At 35.7% G+C, this 25,494-nt stretch overlaps 1 protein-coding gene across 6 annotated transcripts in view; it reads right to left on the reverse strand.

Moving 5' to 3' along the window:
- Tanc2 (tetratricopeptide repeat, ankyrin repeat and coiled-coil containing 2) overlaps positions 1-25,494 on the reverse strand; it is a 386,320-nt gene that overhangs the window by 192,463 nt on the left and 168,363 nt on the right. For 3 of the 6 annotated variants that reach the window (XM_005402226.1, XM_013503196.1, XM_005402229.2), the window contains exon 4: positions 17,667-17,777. The exons of the other annotated variants lie outside the window; for them this stretch is intronic. In XM_005402226.1, coding sequence (XP_005402283.1) covers positions 17,667-17,777 — 111 coding nt within the window. The remainder of the gene's footprint in view (positions 1-17,666; positions 17,778-25,494) is intronic. 6 annotated transcript variants of the gene reach the window in all.

Genomic DNA, 25,494 nt, shown 5'->3' on the forward strand with positions numbered 1-25,494 from the left:
GTTCTTTATATATTTTAGATATTAGTCTTTTAAAGAAGAGCTGACAAAAATTTTTTCCCCACACTGTAGGTTGTCTCTTTACTCTGTTTATGATTTCTTTTACTGTGTGAAAAGCTTTTTAATAAGATTCTAGTTGTTGATTCTTTGCAATATTTCCTATGGAATCAGAGTTTTGTTCATAAAGTCTTTGCCTATGCCAGTGTCTTCAAGAGTTCTACCTATTCTCTCTTCTGGCAGATTTAGTGTTTCTGTTTTTGTATTTGGATTTTCACATAACTCTTATTGCCAGCACAGAAATGAGGAAACTAACATTTCTCATTATTATGACCTCTTCAATAGACCTCAAATACTTGCTTAATACACACAACAAAACCTTCTAATCATTACAGCTCACTGGCATTAAGTACACTCCCCTGCCATCACCACTTTCAGAACCCTCATCATCCTCCAAAGAAACTCTGTTATATCTATTAAACAGTAACTTTCCATTTCTTCCTCTCACTATAACAGACCGCTATTCTACTTTGCGCCTCTTACAAATCTGACTGTTCTGGGTATCTGGTAGAAATGGAATTACACAATATTTGTCCATTTCTATCTGGTTTATCTCATGGAGTATATGCTCTCCAGGCTCATCATATTATAATATATATTAAATTTTCCTTCAGTTCCATTGTATTCCTTTCCTTTCCTTTCTTGTGTGGGGGGAGGGGTACTTAGGATTAGTCCCAAGGCCTCACACATGTTGTGCAAGGACTACCACTGAGCAACATCCCCAATTCTTTTATGAAAACTTAAAATTTTATTTTGAAATGGGATCTTGCTCAGTTGCTGTCTTGGTTACTTTTTTCTTGTTGCTGGGACAAAATACCTGATGCCCAAAATTAAGGAAGGAAAGGTTTATTTCGCTTACAGTTTGTGGAGGTTTCAGTCCATACTTGGCAGGTTACAAGGCAGAGTGGCACATGGCAGAGAGGGCTACAGCTCACGGTGGCAGAACACAGCATAATCAACAAGCTCTAAAAGGGAGGAATGGCCTCAAGCAGCCTCTTCCTCTCCCTTACATATGCAAACTATCCACCCCAGGGCAAGTGTAGCTCTCACACCCATGATCAATCAAACTCTGAAAGCCTGCCCCATGACCGCATGAGGCTTTGGGGGGACACCCAGACACAAACCGTAACAGTTGCCCAGGCTGGTTTTTGTGGTTCACTTGCTTCAGCTTCCTCAGTACCTGGTATTACAGGCATGTGCCACCATCCCTGGCTAATACTCCATTATGTGTGTGCACTACGTTTAGTTTATTCATTAATCTGTTGTTGGACACAGTGATCGTTGTTACCATCTTTTTGCTTTTATAAATAATGATGACACAAACACTGGTATACAAGAAGTGGCCTGAATCTTCCAACAACCTTTTCCCGCTCTTTTCAGCTTCCATTAACATTTCTTGTTTGAATTAACTCTTTGTAGGGAGAAAAGATTAAAGAAAACAGTAATTTTTCTAAATGTATTACTTTTGACCTCATCTATCTATAGCAGTATGAATTCATTGATTACTATCTTATCTAATGGATTATAATTTGCTACTATCAGTATTTACTCAAACTTGTTCTAGATTTGGCAAGGGTAAACCCCTTTAATTTGGCTCCTATGACCGAACGTTTAACGTATCTTTGTCATTTTCTGAACCCTTCTTTGCTTTTTAGCACAAGATGTTTCAGGCTTGTTATGGTTGATACATTGTGTCAACTTGAGTCTGCAAGTTTAACTAAGTGACTCAGCAGTTCTGCATCCTGGGGTGAGAAGGACATGCCCTTCCTGCTCTGGGATGTTGTTCATTGTGTCAACTTGACAAGTTTAGAAGGTTAACTATGTGACTCAGCAGGGAGCCAGGGTGCTTACTTTGTATTCATCCTGAGCCTGTGCAAGAGGAGGGCCTGGAGATGGTGTGAGAGCTACACACCCCCTGGGTAGGGGTACCTTGCTTACAATATAAAAGAGAGGGAAAGAGGTTTTGTTCTCCCCTTTTTGCTCTTGCTGCTTTTGCTGTCTTCTGCCACCTTGAAGTGTTGCCCTGTGCTATGCCACCCTGCCCTGGAGCAAGCTGATTATAGCTGAAACCTCCACAACTGTAAGCTAAATAAATCTTTCCTTCCTCAATTTTGGGCGTTGGGTATTTTGTCTCACCAAGGAAAAAAAAGTAACCAAGATAACACTCCTCTTGTTCTTTCCATGTCCCAGCTAGAGAACCAGTTATTTTTCCAAGAAGCCCTGGTTCTTCATAGGGGAGAAAGGCTTCCAGAGTATTAAGAGCTGCACCTTACATATTCTCACTGCTATTGGGATATCAATTCCTCACGCCCATTGAAAGGACAGTTAGGCAGCATTTATTTGTGCAAGAGTATGTATACATACACACATATCATTTTACCCATTTTAGTTTGTAAACCTACACACAAACATAGGCAGAGTGGAGAGTGAGAGAAGAGAAAGAGAAAAGAAAGGGATGCACAGACAGACATTGCAGTGACATCTTTAACTCCAACTTAACACCATAAGGTTAATTTTAAAATTTCTTTCCCCAAGTTTGTATGTCATTTCTACAGTACTGATTAACTACATTCCCTTCATTCTTATTTAATCTGTTCTCTCTACATGTAACATATTTTACTGCTGCCCACTGCACCTCTACACATAGCTATTCTTCTTAACCTGGATGGTCTCCAACCCCATGCTAGAGAGGTCTCAGTTGCCACTTGCAGTTGGGTTCTCTTTTTTTGAAGATATAACTCACATACCACAAGCATCACACACAATTCAGTGGCTTTTACTTTACTAGCTTCTTCACGGAGCATCACTTTGGTGGTGCATTTGTTTGTACACTGACTATCCTGAGCATCACTCAGGCACGTGTCATTTCAAACAACTGATTCTTATATTGAGTAAGTTTGATAAAATTGTCACTTTCATATTTCCTGTTATCCTGTTGTTTTGGTCATCTTGTATTTAAATAACTGGACTGCTAAGTGGTTTAATAAGTTTATCTAACAATCACCACAATCTAATTCCAGAATGTTTTCACCACTCCAGAAAGTGATGAAAACACTTGATCACTCATCAATTCTACTATGGTTCATTTTTGCTCTGAAAACTCCTGACCTCTGCCATTCCTTTTAGCCCTCTGCCCACAAACTGCTACATTCTTTCCACATAATTAGTTTTTTAGTTTCTCCTTCCAATCTAGACAGACTATTTCTCAATGATTATCAAACTTTTCTTTGATTATGAATGATTTTAAATAATTATGAATAATTCTTTTTAAAAGATTTTCACTGAAAGATGCAGAACATACAAGGTGTGATTGAAATATGTCATGAGTATTTAAATTTTAAAAATTTATTACATTAAAAGCACACTGCCATTAATTTCCCTCAAACTACTCCCCCTTCCTTCAAACACACTTATCCCATCATTATTGCTACTTTCTGAAGCAATTCTTTTTTTTTTTTTTTCCTGGTACTGGGAATCGAACTCACAACCTTGTGCTTGCCAGGCAGGCGCTGTGCTGCTGAGCTAAATCCCCCGCCCCTTCTGAAGCAATTCTTGACATCCTGTTTTGTGAGTGTATTTATTAGATGTGATAAAAAAAATATGGGGAATTCTGCTGCCAAGTGTCATCCAATAGAAAGGCAGGCTAACTCACTGGACCTGGCGCCATGTACTTCCGCCTCTTTCCCAAAGACAAAGTGACCATGGAAAATAAAGATATGAATTGATTCAAAACATCAAGCAGCAACAGCATAACTAAAGATGCTCAGGAAAAAGGACTTCCAGAACTGCTCAGAAAGGGGGCAAAATGATGGGCTAAGTATGCTTGAATTGAGGAGCAGTGTTCTGATGGGGATGAAAGAGAGTGTATCTTTCTACTGCAAAAAATGTTTAAAAATTATTTTTAACATTCATCAGATTTTTTTGTTCAAACTTCATACTATAATCCCCCTCCCCACTCACACACTTGGGCCACTCACTCTCAAGATATATTTATTTTCAAATAAAGAATTTACAGAAATCACATAAAATAAGCCAGGGAACTAAAAATGATCTTCTATAAATGTGATGGGAAAAAAATTTATCAAATGAGTATCTGTTTACATGAACTTTCTTGATTGTCAACATTTTCTCAGGCTTTAAATTCAGATGCATTTAATCTCTCCCCACCTTGTAACAATTCACAATGGCACAGATCCTACAGGATATTATAAAACTCTTTTATGGAGATCAAAGAGAATATCAGAAAATGGAAAGACATCCTCTGTTCCTAGCTACACAAAACCAATATAGTGAAAATGACCATATTTCCAAATTTTTTATGTAAGTTTAATACACAATCTCCATCAAAATACCAATAGCATATCTCAAAGAACTAGAGAAACAATCTTAGATTTCATATGGAACCAGAAGACACATAGAATAGCAAAAGCAATATGGGGCAGTAAGGGCAAGGTGGGGATATCACAGTGCCTGATCTGAAGTTGCTCTACAAAGCTATGGTGATAAAAACAGTGTGGTACTGGCAAAGAAACAGATCTGAGAATCAACAGAATAGAATAAAGATGCAGAAACAACTCCAAGCATCCTTGGCTATCGTACCCTTAACAAAGGAGCCAAACATCTACATTGGAAAAAAACCCTCTTTAATAAAAATGGTGCTGGGAAAACTGGCTTTCCACATGCCAAAAACCAGATCCTAGACCAATATCTTTCACCATGTACTAAACTAAAATCAAAATGGATCAAAGGTCTAAATGTTAAAACAGAAACAATAAACCTGCTGGAAGATAGAATAGGTAGAACTCTTGAAGACAAAGGTGTAGGCAGACTTTATGAACAAAATCCTGATCACACAAGGGTGATACACAGGCACAGGGGTAATACTATAAAGAATCAACAACTGGGATGACAACAAATTAAAAAGACTTTACATAGCAAAAGAAACCACCAACAGAGTGAACAGATAACCCACAGTGTGGAAAAAAATTTTTATCAACTCTTCCTCAGACAAAGGACAACATCTAGGATATACAGAACTTTAAAAAAATCTGGACACCTCCAATTTAAAGACTCAATCCAAAATTCTGAAGACACTTCTCAAATGAAATACAAATAGCAAATAAATATATGAAAACATGTTCAACATTGTCATTTGAGAAATACAAATTAAAACAATGCTAAGATTCCATCTTACTCCAGAAACAATGGCTATTATTAAGAAATCAACCAATAAAAAATGTGGCAAGACTGTAGAGAAAAAGGAACCCTTTTCCACTGTTGGTGGGAGCATAAATTGGTACAACTACTATGGAAATCAGTATGAAGATTCCTCAAAAAAACGAAAACTACAGGTTCCATTTGACCGAGTTGTGCCCCTTCTAGGAATTTTTCCTGAAGAGTTGAAAGCATCATACTAGAGTGATTATATATATATATATATATACACATATATACACACACATATTAGAGTGATTTTATATATGTATATATATGTATATATATACATACATATACACACACACATACATATACACACACACACATTTATAGCAGCACAATTTAAAAACATACATCTTGGAAACAGCCCATACACCCATTAACAGACAAATGGATAGATAAAATGAGGCATTTATATACAATGGAGTACTACTCTGCCATAAAAAGGATAAACTTGAGTCACTTTTTGGTAAATGGATGCACCTCAAGACCATAATGTTAAATGAAGCAAATCAAACACAGAACTTTAAAAAGTCACACTGTTTCTTTTGTGTGAGAAACCTAAAGGGTAAATAAGGAGCAAAACAGGACAGATATTAGGAAGCAGGAAGAATGTGTTTAAATGGGAAAGGGAACATGGGAAAAGGGAATGGGAAGGGAGGGAAAGGAAAAGGGATTTTAAAAGAGAATGGAGCCAGAGATATAGCGCAGCACCACAAGTGCCTGCCTAGCAAGCACAAGGTCCTGAGTTCAATTCCCGGAACCAAAAAAACAAAACAAAACAAAACAAACGAACAAAAAAAAACTAAAAAGAGAATGGAGGCAAAAAAATGGAAACAAAACTTTTGTAAAATGGGAGGGGAAGAAGTGTTGAAGGGGGTGAGGAAAAAGAGGAATTAATGCAGATAATGTACAGGTACAACTCCCCTAATGATAAATGTGGTCATTATGTATGGCAAATATATACTAATAAAACTTTAAAAATTAAATAAAACTCTTTGTGGAGTTATACATGCCTTTTCAGTATAGCAAGCATTGTATACTGCTTGCTATAAAAATGCAACAGCTTCTTATTATTTGGGATATTCAGTATACATGTTTAAACCATTAAATGCCAAGTAAATTTTTTCATTGTTATTACTCAGTTTAGCATTTACCTTAATTTCTCTGCTATGCCACAAACAGAAGAAAGACATAGGCTCATTTTTGCATACTATTACTGAAATCAAGTGTTCCCTTTGTGGAAAAATCTATGAAGAATTCTCATTGAATTTATGTCAGGGGCTCTGTTTTCTTTTTCTCTCTAAGAAGCAACACATTTATTTTTGCCATAGAGCAGAAATAAGATAACAGGTATTTTTAAATTATAAGTACTATACTTAGATTTATGTAGTATTTGCCATAAATATCTTTATGATGTTGAACTAGGTGAAGTTTTTTCTTTGTTTGTTTTTGAGACAGGGTTGCATTATGTAGTTCAGGCTAGACTTGAACTCACTACATAGCCCAGGCTGGCCTCAAACTTGTGGCAATCCTCCTGCCTCAGCCTCCCAAGTACTGAGATTACAGGCATGCACCACCACACCCAGCTCTACACAAAGATTTTTTAAACAGGACATAAAAAGCATTAACCAGAGAAAAGACTGGCAAAAAAAAAAAATCATTAATAAGGCGCCAATAAGAGGGCCCAGGTAAGCCAAAGAGTAGGAAAAGATCTGTAATTCATATAAACAAGGAGTATATGCAGAAAATACAAAAGAAAATCTACAAATCAAGACAAATAACCTAAATAGAAAACCAGAAACAATCTTTACAGAATTTATGAAAGCAAATACATGAAAAGGTATTTAACATTACTGGGAAATGCAAAACAAAATCACAATGGTATATTAAACAAATGAACAAAGCAACTAGGAATATGAGGTAAAGAAGCTGTCATGCCAGCGGGAATGTAAGTTAGTAGTATGCAATTTGGAAAATTTTTGGTATGCCTAAAATGAACAAACAGAAACCTTATGACTGACCGAGTCCACTACTAATTACATACAAAAAAGAAACATGTACATATGTGTGTCAAATGTCATGTAACAAATATTCACAGAATTATTCATAATAGCTAAAACTGAAAATGGCTATCACAGTGAGTAAAGAATGAAATACGACAGCAACAAGAAAATCTCATGAACATTAATACTGAATAGAACAAGACAGACTCAAAAGAATACATATAAACAATTTTATTTATATAAAATTAAAAAACTGACAAATGATGGTGGCTATCAGAATAGTGGGTGAGAGCTGGGTGTGGTGGTGCACAACTGTAATCCCAGCCCTGTGAGGCTGCCAGAAGGACTGCTGTGAGTTTGAGGCCAGCTGGGGCTATACAGTGAATTTAAGGACAGCCTAAACTACATACTAAGACCCTGTCTTAAAAAAAAAGAATAGTGGATAAGGATGCAGAAGAAGATTTAGAAAAGCTTCTGAGTGCTGACAATGTTCTATAGCTTGATTTAGATAGTCATATGTGTATTCACTTCACAAAATTTCATAAAAGACAAAATTATTATTATTTGGGCATTATGCTGTATCTTAACTAAAAACATGATAAAAACGTATGAAGGACACTGGTGTGCTTCAGAATGAAACAATATTCACATCATTTGGTTTTTCTCTTTTATTCAGAAAAGAAGTCTAGAGTTATGAAAAAAGAAATAATGCTACATAGGTACTTAAAATCTTGATATCCACTTAAGCTGTTCAAATGACAGACAGTAATTAAATATCAGCAAACTTAATACTCTAAACACTTAGAACTTCTTATTGTTCCCATCCTAATCAAAGATATGTTTAGAAATTAAAGATTTAAAAGAAATTATATATGAAATGTGTTATGGTTAACCACATACCAGTCCAATTATTTAAACACAGGATGACCAAAAGTTGCATATTTTTTCATTAATTTTATAAGATAATACAACAGGAAAAATAAAAATGACAATTTCATCAAATTTGTTCAACACAAGAATCAACTGGTTGAAATGACACCTGCTTGAGCGATGCTCAGGATAGTCAATATGTAAACAAGTGGGAGAAGCACTCAGGATCAACTGTAAAGTAGTTAAAACATCTTTAATCTCTTTTTTTTTGGTACTGGGAATCGAACTCAGGACCTTGTACTTGCCAGGGACGTGCTTATGCCACTGAACTATATCCCCGGCCCTAAAACATCTTTAACCAATAAAAATCTTTATTTTAAATGGGCTATTAAGAGTCTATAGAAATGACAGAACATGGGTTCTCAATCTCTCTTCTCACTATTCACCCATCACACTGAAATGAAAAAGAGGCAAAAATAAGAATACTAGTGACACTTGGAAGGTATACAGGAAACTGAAGGTTGATGAGAACAGATACAGTCCTTCATTTCCTTGAATGCACAGAACTAGGGAAATATCCATGGCCAAAAGCAACGGAAATAGCAAAATCCTTACAGGAGGAAGATTTAGAAAGGCTTCTGAGTGCTGACAATGTTCTACAGCTTGATTTAGATAGAGCCATATGGGTATATTCACTTCACAAAATTTCATAAAAAGACAAAATTATTATTTGGGTATTATGTTGTATCAGCAGGTACAGCCGCTCTCCAAATAGAAGTTCCAACATCTGTCTGCCAGAAAGTTGGAGAAATGTACAACCTTTGCTTTAGGCATATTATTACCAGACAAAGAAAAATTGAAGATGGATTAAGACATCAAGTGAAATTTCTATTCTGGAACTGTCGAGTAGGCCCTGCAGGGAAAAGAACCCTGTTAGCTTGTTGAGATGTTCCCTTTCAGGAGAAATGGCAACACAGTTCTCTCGCACGCTCACCTATTTCAAGGCTCCCAGTATGCATGGGAAGTTTATGTCTGTGTTGGTATACCTCAATATTGAGACTGTAGAAGATCATCTACAGCAGTGATGACGAGTCTTCTAGAGCTTCCAATGATACAAACAGCCCGCTGTGCCATGCATACCACGGGGTCACCATTACTGGTCTACAGCATTCAAACTCATCGACCTACCCTCCAGTAGGTCAACTGCATCTATAAACAATGAGCTGTCAGTGATGACCAGCATCAGGAAAGCAGAACCCTACTGCACCAACATTAACCTTGGTTAAATTCAAGTTATTACCAAAAGACAACCAAAGAAATGCAGAGCCAACAACAAACCCCATGCAGTTATATAGATTATCTTTATATGCACCTTCTTCAATAGCCAAGAGAAGTAAACAACAAGAAGAGTAGGGGCCGCGTGCAAACACAGTAGAAACACACACCTCTCTCTAATTCTGAGGTAAAGCTCATGCATCTAACACATAGAAGACATTCAAGAAATATCTGTAGAGATGAGTATAGTGGCAAATGCTTGCAATCTTATCACTAAGGATACTGAGGAAGGAGGATTGTGAATTTCTAAGTCCAGTCTGAGCTACACAGAAAATTCAAGGCCAACAAAGGAGTATATGGGAGATCCTGCCTTGGATGGGATGGAGGGAGAGGGAAGGAGGGAAGGAAAGATCAGTTGAAAGTATGAATGAAATCATTTTAGAGATAGACATAACCGGATTTAAATAACCAGATCTACTTGGAATAATGAGGAGAATGGGTTGGACGAAGTTGAGGCAGAAAGTCTAAGAATTTCTTCAGCTTTCTAAAACTATACAGACATAAACCTATATATACATCAACCTAATCTTCTTTCCCCTCTTCTAAGTATTTAGGTCCAGGCTGTCTGGCCCCTGAGTCTATATTCTTGACAACTTCATCATTCTGCCAATAAGATATAGGTGATTATTAAATATAAATTATCGATGTGTTCATTTTTATCTTTAACAGAATCCCACAGAATTATCTGACATAGACAATTAGGAAAGCTCCTCTTAATTAAATAGTTATTTACTGTGTACTTTAGATATGTCCAGTGCTACACTGGGTGATATGTGTCAGGTTTATGAACCATAGGCATAATTCCCATCATTCAGAACTTTAATTAAATCTAATAAAAAAATTCTGTGATAAATATAATGCCAGCTGGAAATAGGATGCTAAACAAAAGTGCTGAAATGTTCAGAATATATTTTGATATTAACTTTTCTTGATGATACTAATTCCCTACTCAGCAACGGTTTATACTTCACAATATTTGCAAAAAGTATCTTCTACTTAAAGTAGCTGGCATGCATAGGGATTAAATAATAACTAAAACTGTACCAAGAAATGAGTATCAAATAGTTAATATATCCAAACCCCTAATTGGCAGGCTGTATACAGATAATACACAATCTCTAGTTCCATACTCTCTCAATTCATGGTATTCTCTTAGCATTTCACATTGGTCTGTCCACTACTATTGTAGAGTGTCTCAACAGTTTGTTCCTTTATATAGCTATGTAGTATTTCTTATATTGTTATACCACATTTAAAAAAAATTTCCCCTTCTGATTGACATTTGATTGCTTTGTTTTTGGTGATTACAAACGAAAGTGCTAATTCACGTAAATCTTTTTATTCATTTTTGGTAATGGGTTTCGAACTCAGGACCTTGCACTTGCCAGGCAGGCGCTCGTGCCACTGAGCTATATTCCCGGCCCTCATGTAAGTCTTTTAAGTGTACATATATTGCAGTTTTTCTTTGACAAATATAGGGCTCTGTAATGACTGGATTATAAAGCTTAAAATTTCAATTCCATAAAAAACTGCCAGTTTATTAAGGGGTGGTTTAATTTAGACCTTTACAACCAATGTGTATGACTCCTAGGTTCTCTATATTCTCACCAAGACTTACTATTATGAACCTTTTATATTTTAGCCATATTAAATGAGATATCAATGTAGTGGCATCTCATTGGTTTTTACATTTCTCTGATGATTAATGTGGCTGAATATCAATTCACATGTTTAATGACCGTTATAATATTTTCTTTTGTGAATGCTCAAGTCTTTTGTCTATTTGGAAATTTGGCTATCTTGTTAATTAGTTGTAAAAGTTGTTTATTTTGGATCTAAGTCCCTTAGATACATGAAAACTAATATTTTCTCCTATTCTATGGCTTTCTTTTTCATTTTCTAAAGAATGTATTTTGAAAAGCATATCCTTTTAATTTAAATAATGTCCAAGTTTTTGCTTTTTTTTCATTTATTGCTCACATTTCTTATTTGTATTTAGGAAATCTCTGCCCATTCTAACATTGTCAACATTTACTCTTAGCTTGTATGTTTAGGTCTACAAGTTACTTTAAATGAACTTTTGTAAACCTGTATGAGGTAAAGACAAAATGTTCATTTCCCCACTAAACTTTTCTGATACCTTAACTGATGAATAATGTAAGTCTGTAAGTCTTTTGTTATTCTTTTGAAAATTCTTTTTGGCCTTCTAGATCATTCTCATTTAAATGTAAATTTTAGAATCAGTTTGTAAACGTCTACAAATATTCTTTCCTGGGATTGTACAGTAAATCAATTTAGGCAAAACTACTATATTAACAACACCAAATCTTATAATTCATGAGTATGATTTGACTTGGATCTTTTTTAATTTGTCTTAACAATCTTTTATTTTGATTTTTATGTACAAGTCTTGATCATATTTTGTTAAATTTATCCCTAAACAATTCATGATTCTGTATTCTATTGTAAATAAATTGCTCTTTATTTTAGCTCATGTTAATAATTCTGCTTTGCAATTACACTGTTTACTTACAAATCAGTAGAATACAAACACAAGTAACAGATGATGTGAATTAGAAGATAAAGTCTTTGTACCCCTACACCAAGGGAAATCATACAGAGGATTTTATTTCTAAGGATGAAATTTATGGGAAAACAAGAGCATGCCAAGGATAACATTTGAATTTGATAGTGTTTTCAGAAATTTTTTTAAAATGAAAGGAAGAAAGTAAACCATCCTTTTCTTTTAAGTAAAGTGATTAAAACTATACAGATGTTGGGAAAAGAGTTCAAGGAATTCACTTTACATAAAATACTTTGTCTATAGTGGCTTTTATATACACTATGACTATACAATGATAAGAACTCCAAAGTTAAAAACCCTTTACAAATGCAAAATATGTATGAACATGTACCAAACCACTATCATAAAACTTTCTTCCTTTCTTGAATTTTAAATACATTTTAATTTTGTTGTCCCCATAAATACCACTGTCTTTGAAAGGCATTACCATTTTTAAAGAGATCTGAAAGGATCCATATAAAAAGATACATTTCTAATTCCTCTGAAAGTATTTGGTGTGGATAAAAGCCTATTTTCAGAAGGCTAGTTTGGACTTTGGTCCTCATCCTTGCACCTGTTTAACAAAACTGTCACCCTGGCCTGTCTTCAGTGTCAAAGATCAGTATCTACACTTGACATTTCATAATTATAAAAAATGTGTAACATAAAATGAAAACATAAACAAAAATAATATCCTTTAGCATCTGATTATTGAAAATTTACAAGTTCATTGTTGAAATTTCAGAAAATGCACAAAAGTGATGATAACAAAAAATAAGAAAGGTGCTAATATCTCACTGCTCATTTTCTTTGAGCCAATCATGTGATACACATTATATTGCTTAATCACAGCAACAATCATATTAACAAAGATATTTTATCATAATTTTACAATAATTTTTATAAATGATATACACAGAGTACATAGCTCATAGACAGAAGCCAGAGATTAAACCCCGATCTAACTACAATACCTAACCTCTTATTCACAGCCCAAGAAAGAAAATTAAAATCACCTGCAATCCAATCAACTAGACATAAGTTCTCCTTAGTATCACCTCACCAATTGTACTCTGACACCCCAACAATCCCAATTTTCTCCTTTTTAGGCACCAATGTTATAATTCGGTGTACTCTTTTAGGTATTTTTAACTATGAATGTATATTCTTGTATCTACATAAACACATCATTTGTAAAACCACAGAAATGTTATGCTATGCATAGTGTTATGTGACAAGAACCTGAAGCACAGATAAAGCACACATGTTCCACATAATAAGAACAGTGAAGGAAAAATCAGAAGTGAAACATCACAACATACAATTAAAATGACCCTAATCTTTTAAATAGTTTCCTGATTACTTAGAGAACACTTTCAGATTCTGTGCTATACCTCAGGATTATACCTGCAGTAATAACAGACCTAACTAACTTATATTAGCATTTACTACAAGCCAACCAGTCTGTTTTATATGTATTAATCTGATTTAAAATTGTTATCTCCATTTTTTTGCAGCTGAGAAAACTGAGGTTTAAAAGGTTAAGTGACTTGGTTAAAATCACAAGCCTAATTATTAGTATGATAAGCAAAAAATTTACAAAGAACAGTATGAATCTATCCTATTTGGAGAATTGTATTGAAATAACTGACCTCACTCGGTTACCCTTTTCATAAAAGTAGACTACAGCCCTATCTCATACATAAAACTGTGTTTCTTAGCTTTTAATCTGAAAGTAGTAAGGGATACTCATTGAATTTACAGTAACAGATTAGAGGGCAATATATTTCTGGACTACACTGTGCACACTTCAATAGTTCAGCAATAAATCCTATTATGATCCTAGATAAATCATTTACATTCTCCAGTTCTTAGCTTGCCTATTGTCAATTATGTAACACAATTCCCTAAATATCTCCTATTCTGTAGTTCAGTTATATTAATACTATCAATCATCTTTATGATCGCAGTTGCAGAAGCAAAGCACATTTTCTATCCATGTATTTCTCACATTTTTTGCATAAAACAAATTTGATTTTGAAGAACAGTAAAACTTAGACATTATAAAACCTAATTCTATGTAGACATTCAATTTATTAGATAAATATTTTGGATCAAGAGCTACTACCTATCCCAAAGTAGCTTTTCCTAGACTTTGCAGACCAAACATCAATGACTTGGGCTGGTTTGATCCACAAACTCCTTTCACAACAAAGAAAAGTTAGACATGAGTACACAGATGGCAGGTACAGATGGAGAAACTAGGAAAAAATATGTATGCCTTAGACATAGAGGTTTTATTCTTTTAACCTAAAATATAGGGATCTAAATGTTTAAGCTTATATAATACAGAAACAACATTGCCAATTACTGCCCAGAAGTCAACAGTAGTAAAAGGAATTTCCAAAGACTTTCAGCTTTTTTTCACTATACCTTTTTTTAAACTGTCTACAATAGCCCCTTAACCCAGCTGGTTTTCAAAGTATGGAACCTCAACCATCAGTTTAGACATCATATAGGAATTTGTCAGAAATGCAAATTTTTTACCTACCTCAGACCTACTCAGAAATTCTGGGAGACGGACTCAGCAATCTGCATTTGGATAAGTTGCCTCACAGCAGTTCTGAAGTATGTTAGAATCTGAGAACCATTATTCTAACCTTTAGCTTATTATGATTGCTGTCTCTGTGAAATGTAGTTCCCTAAATTTGTAGGTGATAATGAATAAAGCAGGTAGACAAGGGGCTGGGGATTTAGCTCAGCGGCAAAAGCGCCTGCCTGGCAAGTGCAAGGTCGTGAGTTCGGTTCCCGGTACTGGAGAAAAAACAAAACAAAAAAAAGCAGGTAGATAAGATACCAGGGTACTAGCCTTAACTGCATCATTATTTATGAATGCACAATAAAATGCTTGTTGTTCTGCTGGTATTGTGTATCTTATGTAAAAAGTTCAAAAAGTGTAGATTGATATTGTTTTATTTCTATTTTCTGGTGGTCCAATAATTGAATCTATGAAATAAACCAACAGTAGACAGGTCAATAGGCATACAAATTCATTATATGCACAACAGCATTACAGGAGAGAAAAGTGAGTCCCTAAATATCCAAAAAGATCCAGAGGAGAGTGGAGAGAAGATGAAGGCAATTTGGGGGCGAATAAATGAGTTTTGGGAAACATGAACAGGTCCTCAGAAGAAGAGGTGACAGCTTATGACATAGTCTGAGTATAGTGTCAACCTTTGATCTCTTTTCCTGTGATCTAGTTAGCTAGCACTCCCTCATTAAAGAGATTTCCCCAGGAGAGAACTCATGACAACTGAGTTCCTCTTTCTGGAGAACCTATCTTCAGGGACATGAGGGGATTTGAGAGAAAGCTCCTCCCCTTTTCTATCTGCCTGCTTATGGGAGAAAGAAGAGGGAAAGTGGAGAGCAGAAGGTCATAGAGATCTTGGTTCTGAAGATGCTTCTGGAGTCTTCCAATCTTCAGTTCAAAGTACTCAGCATACAAAAACACCACAGGTATTTTGATGTATCCATTCTGAGTCCCAACAATTTGTTTCATAAGTGAACTCTTTCATTCACTTGTTATTTTTTGATAGATACTATGTAGCACTATCACATTACTATTATTCTCTCAGTAGAAGCTTACTTTTACAAAGTCTAATAACTTTATCATAAAAGATCAAATTACTATGAAGTTTCTATGCTTTAAATCTGTTTCAGCCAAGAAAACGGAAGACTACACACCATGGCAATTAATATTTTGGCAGAGTATTTTAGTTTCTTCCTGGTTTGCAAAAAACTGAGGTTCAGTTTGATTCAATTCTAAATCACCAAGGAATTCATGCTTGTGTAAAGTATGCATCGATAACTATTTTGGTAAGATTGTGCATAGTGATTGAGGACAGACATTCTAACAAACAGCAGTGACTTTGCTTTCAAGACAATAACAATAGATAAATTGGATTAAAGATGTCCACTTGGGACATGAAGAAGCAGAAGAATAGGCTTTTCCTGACAGCCATTCTAACACATAAATTTGGAAAAGATAAGACCTCCAAGGGCAGGAAAATACAGGACAGTGTAAAGGGCTCACTGCCTACATGTACAAGGCCCTGAGCTTGATCGCCAGCACACAAGAGGAAAAAAAGAAGGAAAGAAAGGAAAAAAAGGCCTTTGGAAAAAGGTACAGGAATCAGCACCTTTGTATATTTTACTTATAACACTAAAATGTGCATGAAGAAATGCAAAGCACAATATTCCATTGCTTAAGAAGTATGACCACACCTCAAAACATGAAAAAAACTGGTCTATGCGCTGTGGTGGGAAACAGAAAAGTTGGTTATTAAAACATAAAATCGTTACTGACTTAAGAAAGAACAGTCATCTAAAACAGTGGCTGAAGTACAAGGTTCCAGGTTCTGAAAGTAAAATCTCCAAGGTCTTTCAATATTCAAAACTGATTAACAAAATCAAATGTCATAAAGTTCGGTCCAGCTCTGCCCTGCCCTGCCTTCCTCCTCCCTCCCACCCGCCCTTCCTCCCTCTCTCTCTCTCTCTCTCTCTGAGGCAGGGTCTCACTACGTAGTTCAGGCTGGCCTTGCCCTCACTCACTATGTAACCCAGGCTGGCCTCGAACTCATGGTGCTCTTCTTGCCTCATTACAGATGTGTGCTACCACCCCTGGCCCACAAGTTTTTGGCCATTATTTTGTTTGTTTCAACTTGTCCTATCTGACTTCATGGATACATTATCCTGACAGTTCATATCAGAACTACTGGTACTTTTCCTAGAACTAGGAATCATTTTATTCTACAGACCCCTATGTTGTAAGTATGAAGTGGTTCCATTCATGATGATTTAACACCAATTTTGATGAGCAGAAGTTAAAAAAAGAAGATGAAACCAAGTCTTCTAAGGTCTTCTACTAATGTTTTGACTTGTATACTCAACCAGAGTTGTGAACATTTCTGACAGTTCTATTGTGTAAAGGTGTAAAGGTGTTGCCAAGCAACATACCTAAGTCTGAAAGAATCTAAGCATTGATAGTAAGTCTCTCTCAGTTTGACTCCCATACACCACGGGTTTCAGTGAAGACCCATGTATGTTTACAGGACAGTCACAAGAAGTATTTCTAAAGCTGCACGTCCAAAAGAAGCCCAACTCAGGAATCTATTTTTTTCTAATTCAAGTTTAATGTTTGTTTCCAATATCATGTGCATCTGTAACTACTCTGAATTCCAACAGGAATTGGGTATATTAGATCATATGCAAATGATCTGGCACTAAATGAACATTCCTATCCATATATTCAACATTCTTGTGTCTACATAGCTACAACAAAATTTCTTCCATTACTGCAAATTAAAAAAAACCTGAAGACTGTCTGCCAAAATTATTTCAATTATATTGAAAATTATCTTTGAAATTATTTTCAATATTTTCATTACTATATCAATAGTCAAAACAGAATGTTCAGTAAAAACTATGTATTTTACAGGAGAATCAGTTGCAAAAGAGGAAACATGTTTTTATAAGCTGTATACATGTAAAACACTGCTCTGCTGGATGGGGCCGATCCCATCCTCCCTCTTTCAAAGCAGACACTTTGCATGCATGCTTACCAGAGCAGTACGCATCCACGTCCAATTTCTGAGCTGAAGTGAGTGTTGGGGAGCCAAGCTCGGATTCTGGAATTCGTGGGCTCTCAACAAACTTTGCCTTCCTCAGGGGGGCTGAGAGAGAAAGAGAGAGAGAGAAAGAGAAAGAGAAGAGAAAAAAAGAAGAGAGAGAAACAGGGAAAGAGAAGGGGAAAGGGAAAGAGAGAAACACAGAGGGGTCATGAGTAAGGGGAACAGCAGGCAACAGATGGAAGCACTTAAATGAACGACATACTCTGTCAGACTCAGATCAGGTTACCCTATTTTTTTTGTGCCAGAAAAAAAAAAATTAACTACATTCTTCATAGAAGAGATGGGTCTTGTGAAAAACTTGCTTAAAATAAGGAAGGCTAAAATCTAAAAAAAAATTCAAAACATAAATTGTGATTATCTATTACCTTTGGTTATATTCTCTCTTTATAAAGGAAAGAGCTCTCTTTAATGGCTTTCTGTGCCATTAAATACAAGCATTACTATGGAAAGTGAAGGACTAAGTTTTAAAGTTTTGTTTACAGAAACTGCAATCAAAGGTCTTCTTCATGTAGAAATACCTACTCTAATACTCAGTTGTGATAAATACCAAAAGCGGGATTAAATATAATCCATTAGGCCTAATCTACATAGTTTAACAAAGAAGTCAAACACTTTACTGATCAGACATCAATGTAAGAAGTGAAAACTAGTGGACTAAAATATTATCTAGGCCATGCTAATTTGACACTGAGGTGAAGAGTTACAAATTTAATCACAAAGTCTATGGTCTTCCATTCATTCATTATCATATAGAAGATAGCTGTATGGTTATAGTGTAATTTGTAAATTAAACATTTTACTTACTGAAAGCACATATCAATTTTATTTACTGATTTTAGGGGAAAATAAAAAGCATTTTGAGATACACTTAAATAATTAAATATTTTAAAAGTTAAAATTATGGAGACTGCTTTGGTACTTCCAAACCAAGTTTTATTAAATAAACTTTAAGGATAAAGTGCTTAGGATAGCACTAGCACACAAATATCAGTTAGATCTGAAATTCATGTGTATATATTCTATATCAGTGTCATAACTGTAGGTGCCTAAGACATGTGAGTGTTTAAGATCACATTACTTTTTTTAAAAAGTTTCTGCATGTTTTCCCAAATCCTCATCCATTACTGATTCACAAGGGATTCTAAGTTATTGCTAAAGGACACTATAAAAGGTATTATAAAACTTTGCCATTACAATGGCCATAATTGTTTTTTGAGGATAAAAGTGGGAACATACTAAAATTATAGAAAAAATAGAAAAAATTTAAATGTGCCAATACTCAAAACCTATAGGTAACTAAACCACAATTTAAACTTCAGGATGTATACATATAATTTAACTGTATGCTTTAAAAACAAAAATACAGATGGGGGGATGGAAATGGGATTTTAAAAAAGGAATTGTGATGTGTTACATACATGTATTGAGTCCCTATGAGGAATGTGATCATTATATACTATAGACATGTACAAAAGAAGGAGGCAGAGGAGGAGGACAAGGAGGAGGAGGAAAAACAAAACAAAACAAAAAACAGGAGAAGGGGTCTAAGATATGGAGGGAGGGTGAAGGAAAAGAAGGAAAGAGGGGAAAAAAGCCTGTTACTGTTCTTAGCAACAAAGCCCTAAAACTAAGGGTACTTACTCTCTTATCCAAAAGTAAGCCTAGGAATAGCAGAACTCTCACCTACCCTAAAAGCGTAATACTTAGGTTGTTTTTAAAAATCACTATCACAAATGAAGAGCTTAAGAGATTTATATACAGGCTACAAAGAGCCAATACTCAAATCTCTCATTGTATTTTCCACAACTGATTAAAACTAAAATTTTTTTTTACTCAATATCACCTAGTAAAGAAGAAATGATTATAATTTTGTTTTGAAAGCTCTTAAATCCATTACTAGATTTTTATCAAAGCAATGTCATGCTATAATCCCAGTACTCAGGAAACTGAGGCAGGAGGATCGCCATGAGTTTGAGGCCAGCCTGCCATACACAGTGAGATCAAGACGAGTTTGAACTGCGGAGAGAAACCCTGCCTATAAGAGACAAAGACAGTGCTGATCCCTGATCAAGCAGTAACACATATCTAAAAACTTTAATAGAAAGTTTAGCAATAAGATTTTGGGTTAATAGACAGGAATCAGCCACCTAGGGTAGAAATGTAAGAAAAATACTGAGGATGGTAGAACTTGACAAGAGGTTTGAGGACGTACAAGAATTCTGAGACAGTCAAGGGGAAAGGTCAGGGTCCTAGAGATCATGGACAGTTGAGGACTATGAAAAGAATGTAGACTACATGGTATTATTCAGAAGCTGAGTAGATCACAGGAAAGGAAAAAATAAAACCTCTTACTAAATATGTAATTTTTAGCAAAGAGTGTTATTTCAGATCTGTGAAGTTCAATGCCATACTGTTTTCCCTTCTCAGGGTATTCCAACTAAGGTTATTTTTATAGTTCACAGTGAGTATTTAATTCTTCTATTTATCCTCGTTTCTACCTCATCTATGAGGTACTCTGCGATTCTAATAATAAAGTTAAATTATCTTATAAGGTAGATGACAATGGTGCTCTTAAGTTATAGGTAATCTTATTTGTAAATCAATCAAACTGAGAGGTATAATCACAGATAAGACAGACTATCTGATAGTTATAATGGTGCACGGATGGTAGAGAACATAAAAAGGCAAGTTGGAAGGTGTAACACAATATTTTTGTTTGAAAGCCTAGAATTTTAGTAGATTTAACTGTAAAAATTGGTATAAAAGATAATTCAGATGGCTAAAAGAATTTTTAAATCAAAAGGGTTTGTCTGACAGAAAAAAAAAGTGGTTGAGTGAGATGGGTAAAAGAAAACTACAAATAAAAGCAGGTATTTTATTGTGATGTAACTGCTCTGAGAATGATCTGAATCAACACTAGGAACATGAATGTTAGGGTATAAGAGATTTGAGTTTGGGAATCTGGCAGAAGTTTAGAGGGCAAGCATAATGATTTGAAAGATCTAGGTCTTAACTCTAGCACTTACTAGTAATAAGAAACTAGGTAAGTTACATAGCCTAAGTAACTCAGTTTTCTCACAAAGTCAAAGAATTGTTATGAGGGGTAAATAATTCTAAGCATGTAAAATGTTAAACACAGTGCTTATAGTTCACTTATAAGTTTAAGACATGGAACAGTGAGGACTGTGGTTATGGGACATAAAGTAAGCAAGTGGTTTCAAGATATAATATGTAGAGGCGGTGTAACATGGCAGCATTGTAGTGTGGAATTAGTGCAGGAATTAAGGATTTGGGCTTCGGCACCAGAAAGTCTAAGTTGGAATCACATCTCTTTTACTTTTCTTGGGGCAAAGAACCTTTCTGTACCTAAGTTTTCTCATCAGTTATTTTGGATTAAATGGTCCCTACATCATGGATGAGCTATGAAATTCACATTAATTCATGTAAAATACTCTGTACATTTGCTAAAATGTACTGACTTTTCACTTGTAGATGCCTCCTGGGAAACTAAAAGCAAGACAGATGTTTGGTATCTCTGTCTTCATTTGGTATCAGTCTTCCTTATGACCTTAAAGGTTGGGTCAGATTCCTGCTCAACTTTGCCTGCAGACATGTTAATCATTTAACTAATGCAGTCTAAAGCTGGTAATCTTCCACTTTGAAGGTTGAAGGCATCAAGATTAAGAGCAACTAAGATATTTTCAAGACTCCAGAAGAGTCAACTTTGTAGGGGCAGATTACTCTATGACGGGATTATATACCCCTAACCAAGAGCAATTGCCCCACGATGGGAACCAAGTCTATCCCCTAAGCAGGATCAATCAATCACAGTCTCATGGAAACCAGATTGCCCCCTTGGGTAACAAGCAGGGCCTGCAGGATAAGACCTAAGATAATGATCCACTAGACCACGGTCTGACCCTGACTGCTAAACTATCCATACTTCATCCTCTTCATTCTTTCCTGCCCTTACTTAAGTCTGAAACTCTAGTCTAAAACAGGGCTGAGGATACTTGGATCCCTTGTCTTCTCAGTATAGCTATACTGAATAAATTCCTTTCCTGCTTTTTACTATTTTTTTTCCACTTGATTTTTGGCCAGACCTGGTTTGTTAGGACAGCCCTAGATCAGGTCCTCCCTTTCTAGCCTAAGACTCCAATAATATCATCACAGATTTAGTGTAATTTATAAAGGCTCAATTTTGAATGTGTGTTTTACAATAGAATGGAGAGCAAAACAGAGATTTCTAAAATGTCGGAAGATGATGAGAATTATGGTATTGAGATAGGTGATTAGGCCCTGGGGAATCCAGTTAAATTGGGTGGAATGTATCAAAGTCATGGAGACCCAGGGCACATGCATAGAACATAAGATTCAGATGACTTTCTAGCTCCTGAGCACTATACACAGATCAAACCAGAACAGTGCTATTTTCACTTCTTCATTTATAACTAGCTGGAACCCGAGTCTTTCTATGGAGTAGTTTAAATCTGGTCCTGGAAAACTGTCTAAATGCCTTATTTGCAAGAAGGAGAAGCCAATCCAGGAATTATGGATACAAAGGACCCCTCTCCTTTATCTTTGGGGCTGCTGTGGGGTCTCTTCACCACCCCCTCTCACTCTGCAGAATGTACTTCTTTTCTACCTTCAATAAATGTACACATCCAACACCTTTATGTTTTGTCCAAATGTTTGTTCAGGACCCCAAGAACCTGGGAAGAATTACCGCAACATTCACCGCCTGGTAACAGTGTCACTGATTTTTTTTTTAATTGATAAGGGTATAATGTTGAGGCAAATATATGTTATGCCTTAGAAAGTAGTAAAATATTAAAATCAAAATGATCTTAGCCAGGCAGAGTGGCACATCCCTTTAATACCAACACTGGGAGGCTGAGGCAGGAAGATTTCAAGTTAGAGCCCAGACTAGGCAATTTAGCAAGACTCTTGACTTCAAAACAACAAAAAAATTACTTCTGTAAAGGGCTGGGAATGTAGCTCAGTGTAAAGGCCCTGGATTCAAGTCCCAGTAGTAAGGAAGAGGGAGAGGGGAGAGACACAAATACAGATAGAGAGAGGGAAATGGGGTCAGGGAGGGAAGGAGGGAGAGAGAGAGGCAGGGAGGGAAGGAGAAAGAGAGGGAGGGAGGGGAAAGCAACTTGGTAAAACTCTTACTCCAAAACAACAAAAAATATTTTTTGTAAAGGGCTTAGGATGTAGCTTACTATAAAGACCCTAGATTCAAGTCTTAGTGATGAGGAAGGTGGAGGGAGAAGAAACAGACAGAGGGAGACAGACAGATGGAGACAGACAGACAGAGACAGAGAGACTGATTGACTGATCGATCAATCTAGGTTAGACAAAGACATATATTTGGGTACAGAAAGTAAGATCACTGGTTCTCCAAATGCAGTGCCTGGAGCAGCAGCACAATAGCAGTTGAAATTTGTTAGAAATAAAAACTGATTTGCTATCTGTGTAGAAACGTTTGACAGTGGACAACAGTAATCTGTGTTCAGCAAGCCTTGCTCTGATGTACACTAAAGTTTATGAGCAGTGGATTAGAAAACCTCTGAAGACCACCTGGAGAGCTGATCACTAAGAGGATAAAAGCAATTAGACATACCATACAGGAACATTAATGGTGAAAGAAAATCTACTTATGGATGTTCCTCCATGAAGTGGAATGATGTAGATGGCATTAATGCAAGAGTAGTCCAAACAATCATTAAATAAAAATTTTAGCCAAGCGAGGTGCCACAAGCCTATTATCACAGCATTTGGAAGCTGAGGTAGAAGGACAGTAAATTTGAGGCCAATTATGGTTATATAGCAACACTCTGTTGAATGAATGAATGCCAAATAAGAAAGAATCTTAAAACTATTGAGGCATTTGTCTTTGAAAAGTTTTCAAAGCAAAAGTAAATGTCAGGAAGAAAATGACACAAGATTCAGATTCTCATGAAAGAAAGCAAAGATAAGAAAAATGAGAAATAAAGGAGACTATAATGAAGATGGGAAGAACGTAAAGCACTTAGGAAAGAATTCTGAGATGTAAATTTAATTACAAGTACAAGAAGATGGACAAGGCAAGGGAAATTAATCAATTCACAACTGAAGGTGAAACCAACAAAAGACAATTTCACATTTCTAAATATATGTTGAAAACTTTACTTACTGCCTTCCCATCAAGGCTGAACACCAGGAATATCAACCCCCATTTACAGATTAACTTTCCAGGTTGCTAACTCCAACCAATACAGAAGCAATGATTAGCTCTATTTAGGGACTGCCCTTCTATTTCAAAGTTTTCTCAGCTTGATATTACCCAATCTCTCTATACAATCTATGCTTTTCTTTCCCACATTTTCATACTAAAAATACTCTTAGCTTTATTGGACATTTTTCTAACTGGTGTCTAGCCTTGCTGCTGGCAGTTACAGAACCTTGTCCTAATCCTTTCTGTGGCCACCATCTGTAATGGTTAAATAAAACTTCCTATTTCAAAGATGGTTCAGGCAAAAAAGGTTTTTGGTTCAACAATACCAAGAAAGTATTTTCACAAAATTGAATTTCACTAATAAAATATACTCTTTTTTTTGGTACTGGGAATCAAACTCAGGACTTAGCGCTTACTAGGCAGGCACTTGTGCCACTGAGCTATATCCCCAGCCCCAATAAAATGTACTTAATCATGCTAATCTAAAAAAAGATTAAATGTAAATGAACTGTCAAATTAGCATGATAAGATAAAAAGACTTAGCTTAGACAAGAAAAAGAAGTCCAAGGTATCCAAATTATAAAGAAGTAGTAAAATTATTCCGCATTCTAGAATATACACTTTAAATATTCCACTGGTAAACGAATTTAACAAAACTTGCAGGACATAAACCAATTCACAAAAAGTAGTTGTGCATCTATACACTAACAATAAAAAAAACAACAAAAACTTAGGAATAGGATTGCAAGTTTGAGTCCAGCCTGGACAACCTAGTCAGGCCATATCTAAAAATATAGAGGCCCTGGGTTCCATTTTTAGTGTGGGGCGGGGTGTGTGTGTGTGTGTGTGTGTGTGTGTGTGTGTGTATACAAGAGACTGACTTTATTTTAAAGTTTTGACAGATCTTTCACAGGCAGAATCTTATAATATTCTCAGCATTTTAGTTCCTACACATTTATTTGGAAAAAAAATCTTTGGGTACCATGATTTCCCAGTAGCAGGAGGTGGGAAAGAAGGGTAGATGGAGAGATACTATTGTATTATGCTTTATTTTCTCTTCTTTCACTCTGAATCTCTGTTAAGTTTAAACTCTGGATATAATGGGGAATACAATCTTTTCAACCTATCCAGTGTGCTTATGAATCTGCTTAAGGAGCACACAAGAAACATCTTAAAGGGAAAATGTTAAGGAGCTTTTCTCTTTCAGTTACTCACTTACTACAAATGAGGGAGATCAAGAAGAATAAATGAAGAAGTAGCAGCAGTGAGTTTTGAGAAAATTATTAATCTTGCTAATTTACCTTTTTTTTTTCTTTTAGAGATAAAGTCTCCGCTATCCAGGCTGGATACTATCCTCTTGCCATCACTGCAGGAATGATAGCTTCCAAGTATGTTACCACAACAAGCTTAATTTACCTTCTTCCCAAATTTCATTGACAATTGTATAGTTGGGAAGTAATTAAAGCAGGCATTAACACAAATGACATAAAAAGACTATTTGCAGAAATACTAGCACAGGGGCTGGGGATTTAGCTCAGC

The sequence above is a fragment of the Chinchilla lanigera genome, unplaced genomic scaffold (genome assembly GCF_000276665.1).
Source record: "Chinchilla lanigera isolate Chin_1 unplaced genomic scaffold, ChiLan1.0 scaffold00077, whole genome shotgun sequence".
Classification (NCBI taxonomy): Eukaryota; Metazoa; Chordata; class Mammalia; order Rodentia; family Chinchillidae; genus Chinchilla; species Chinchilla lanigera.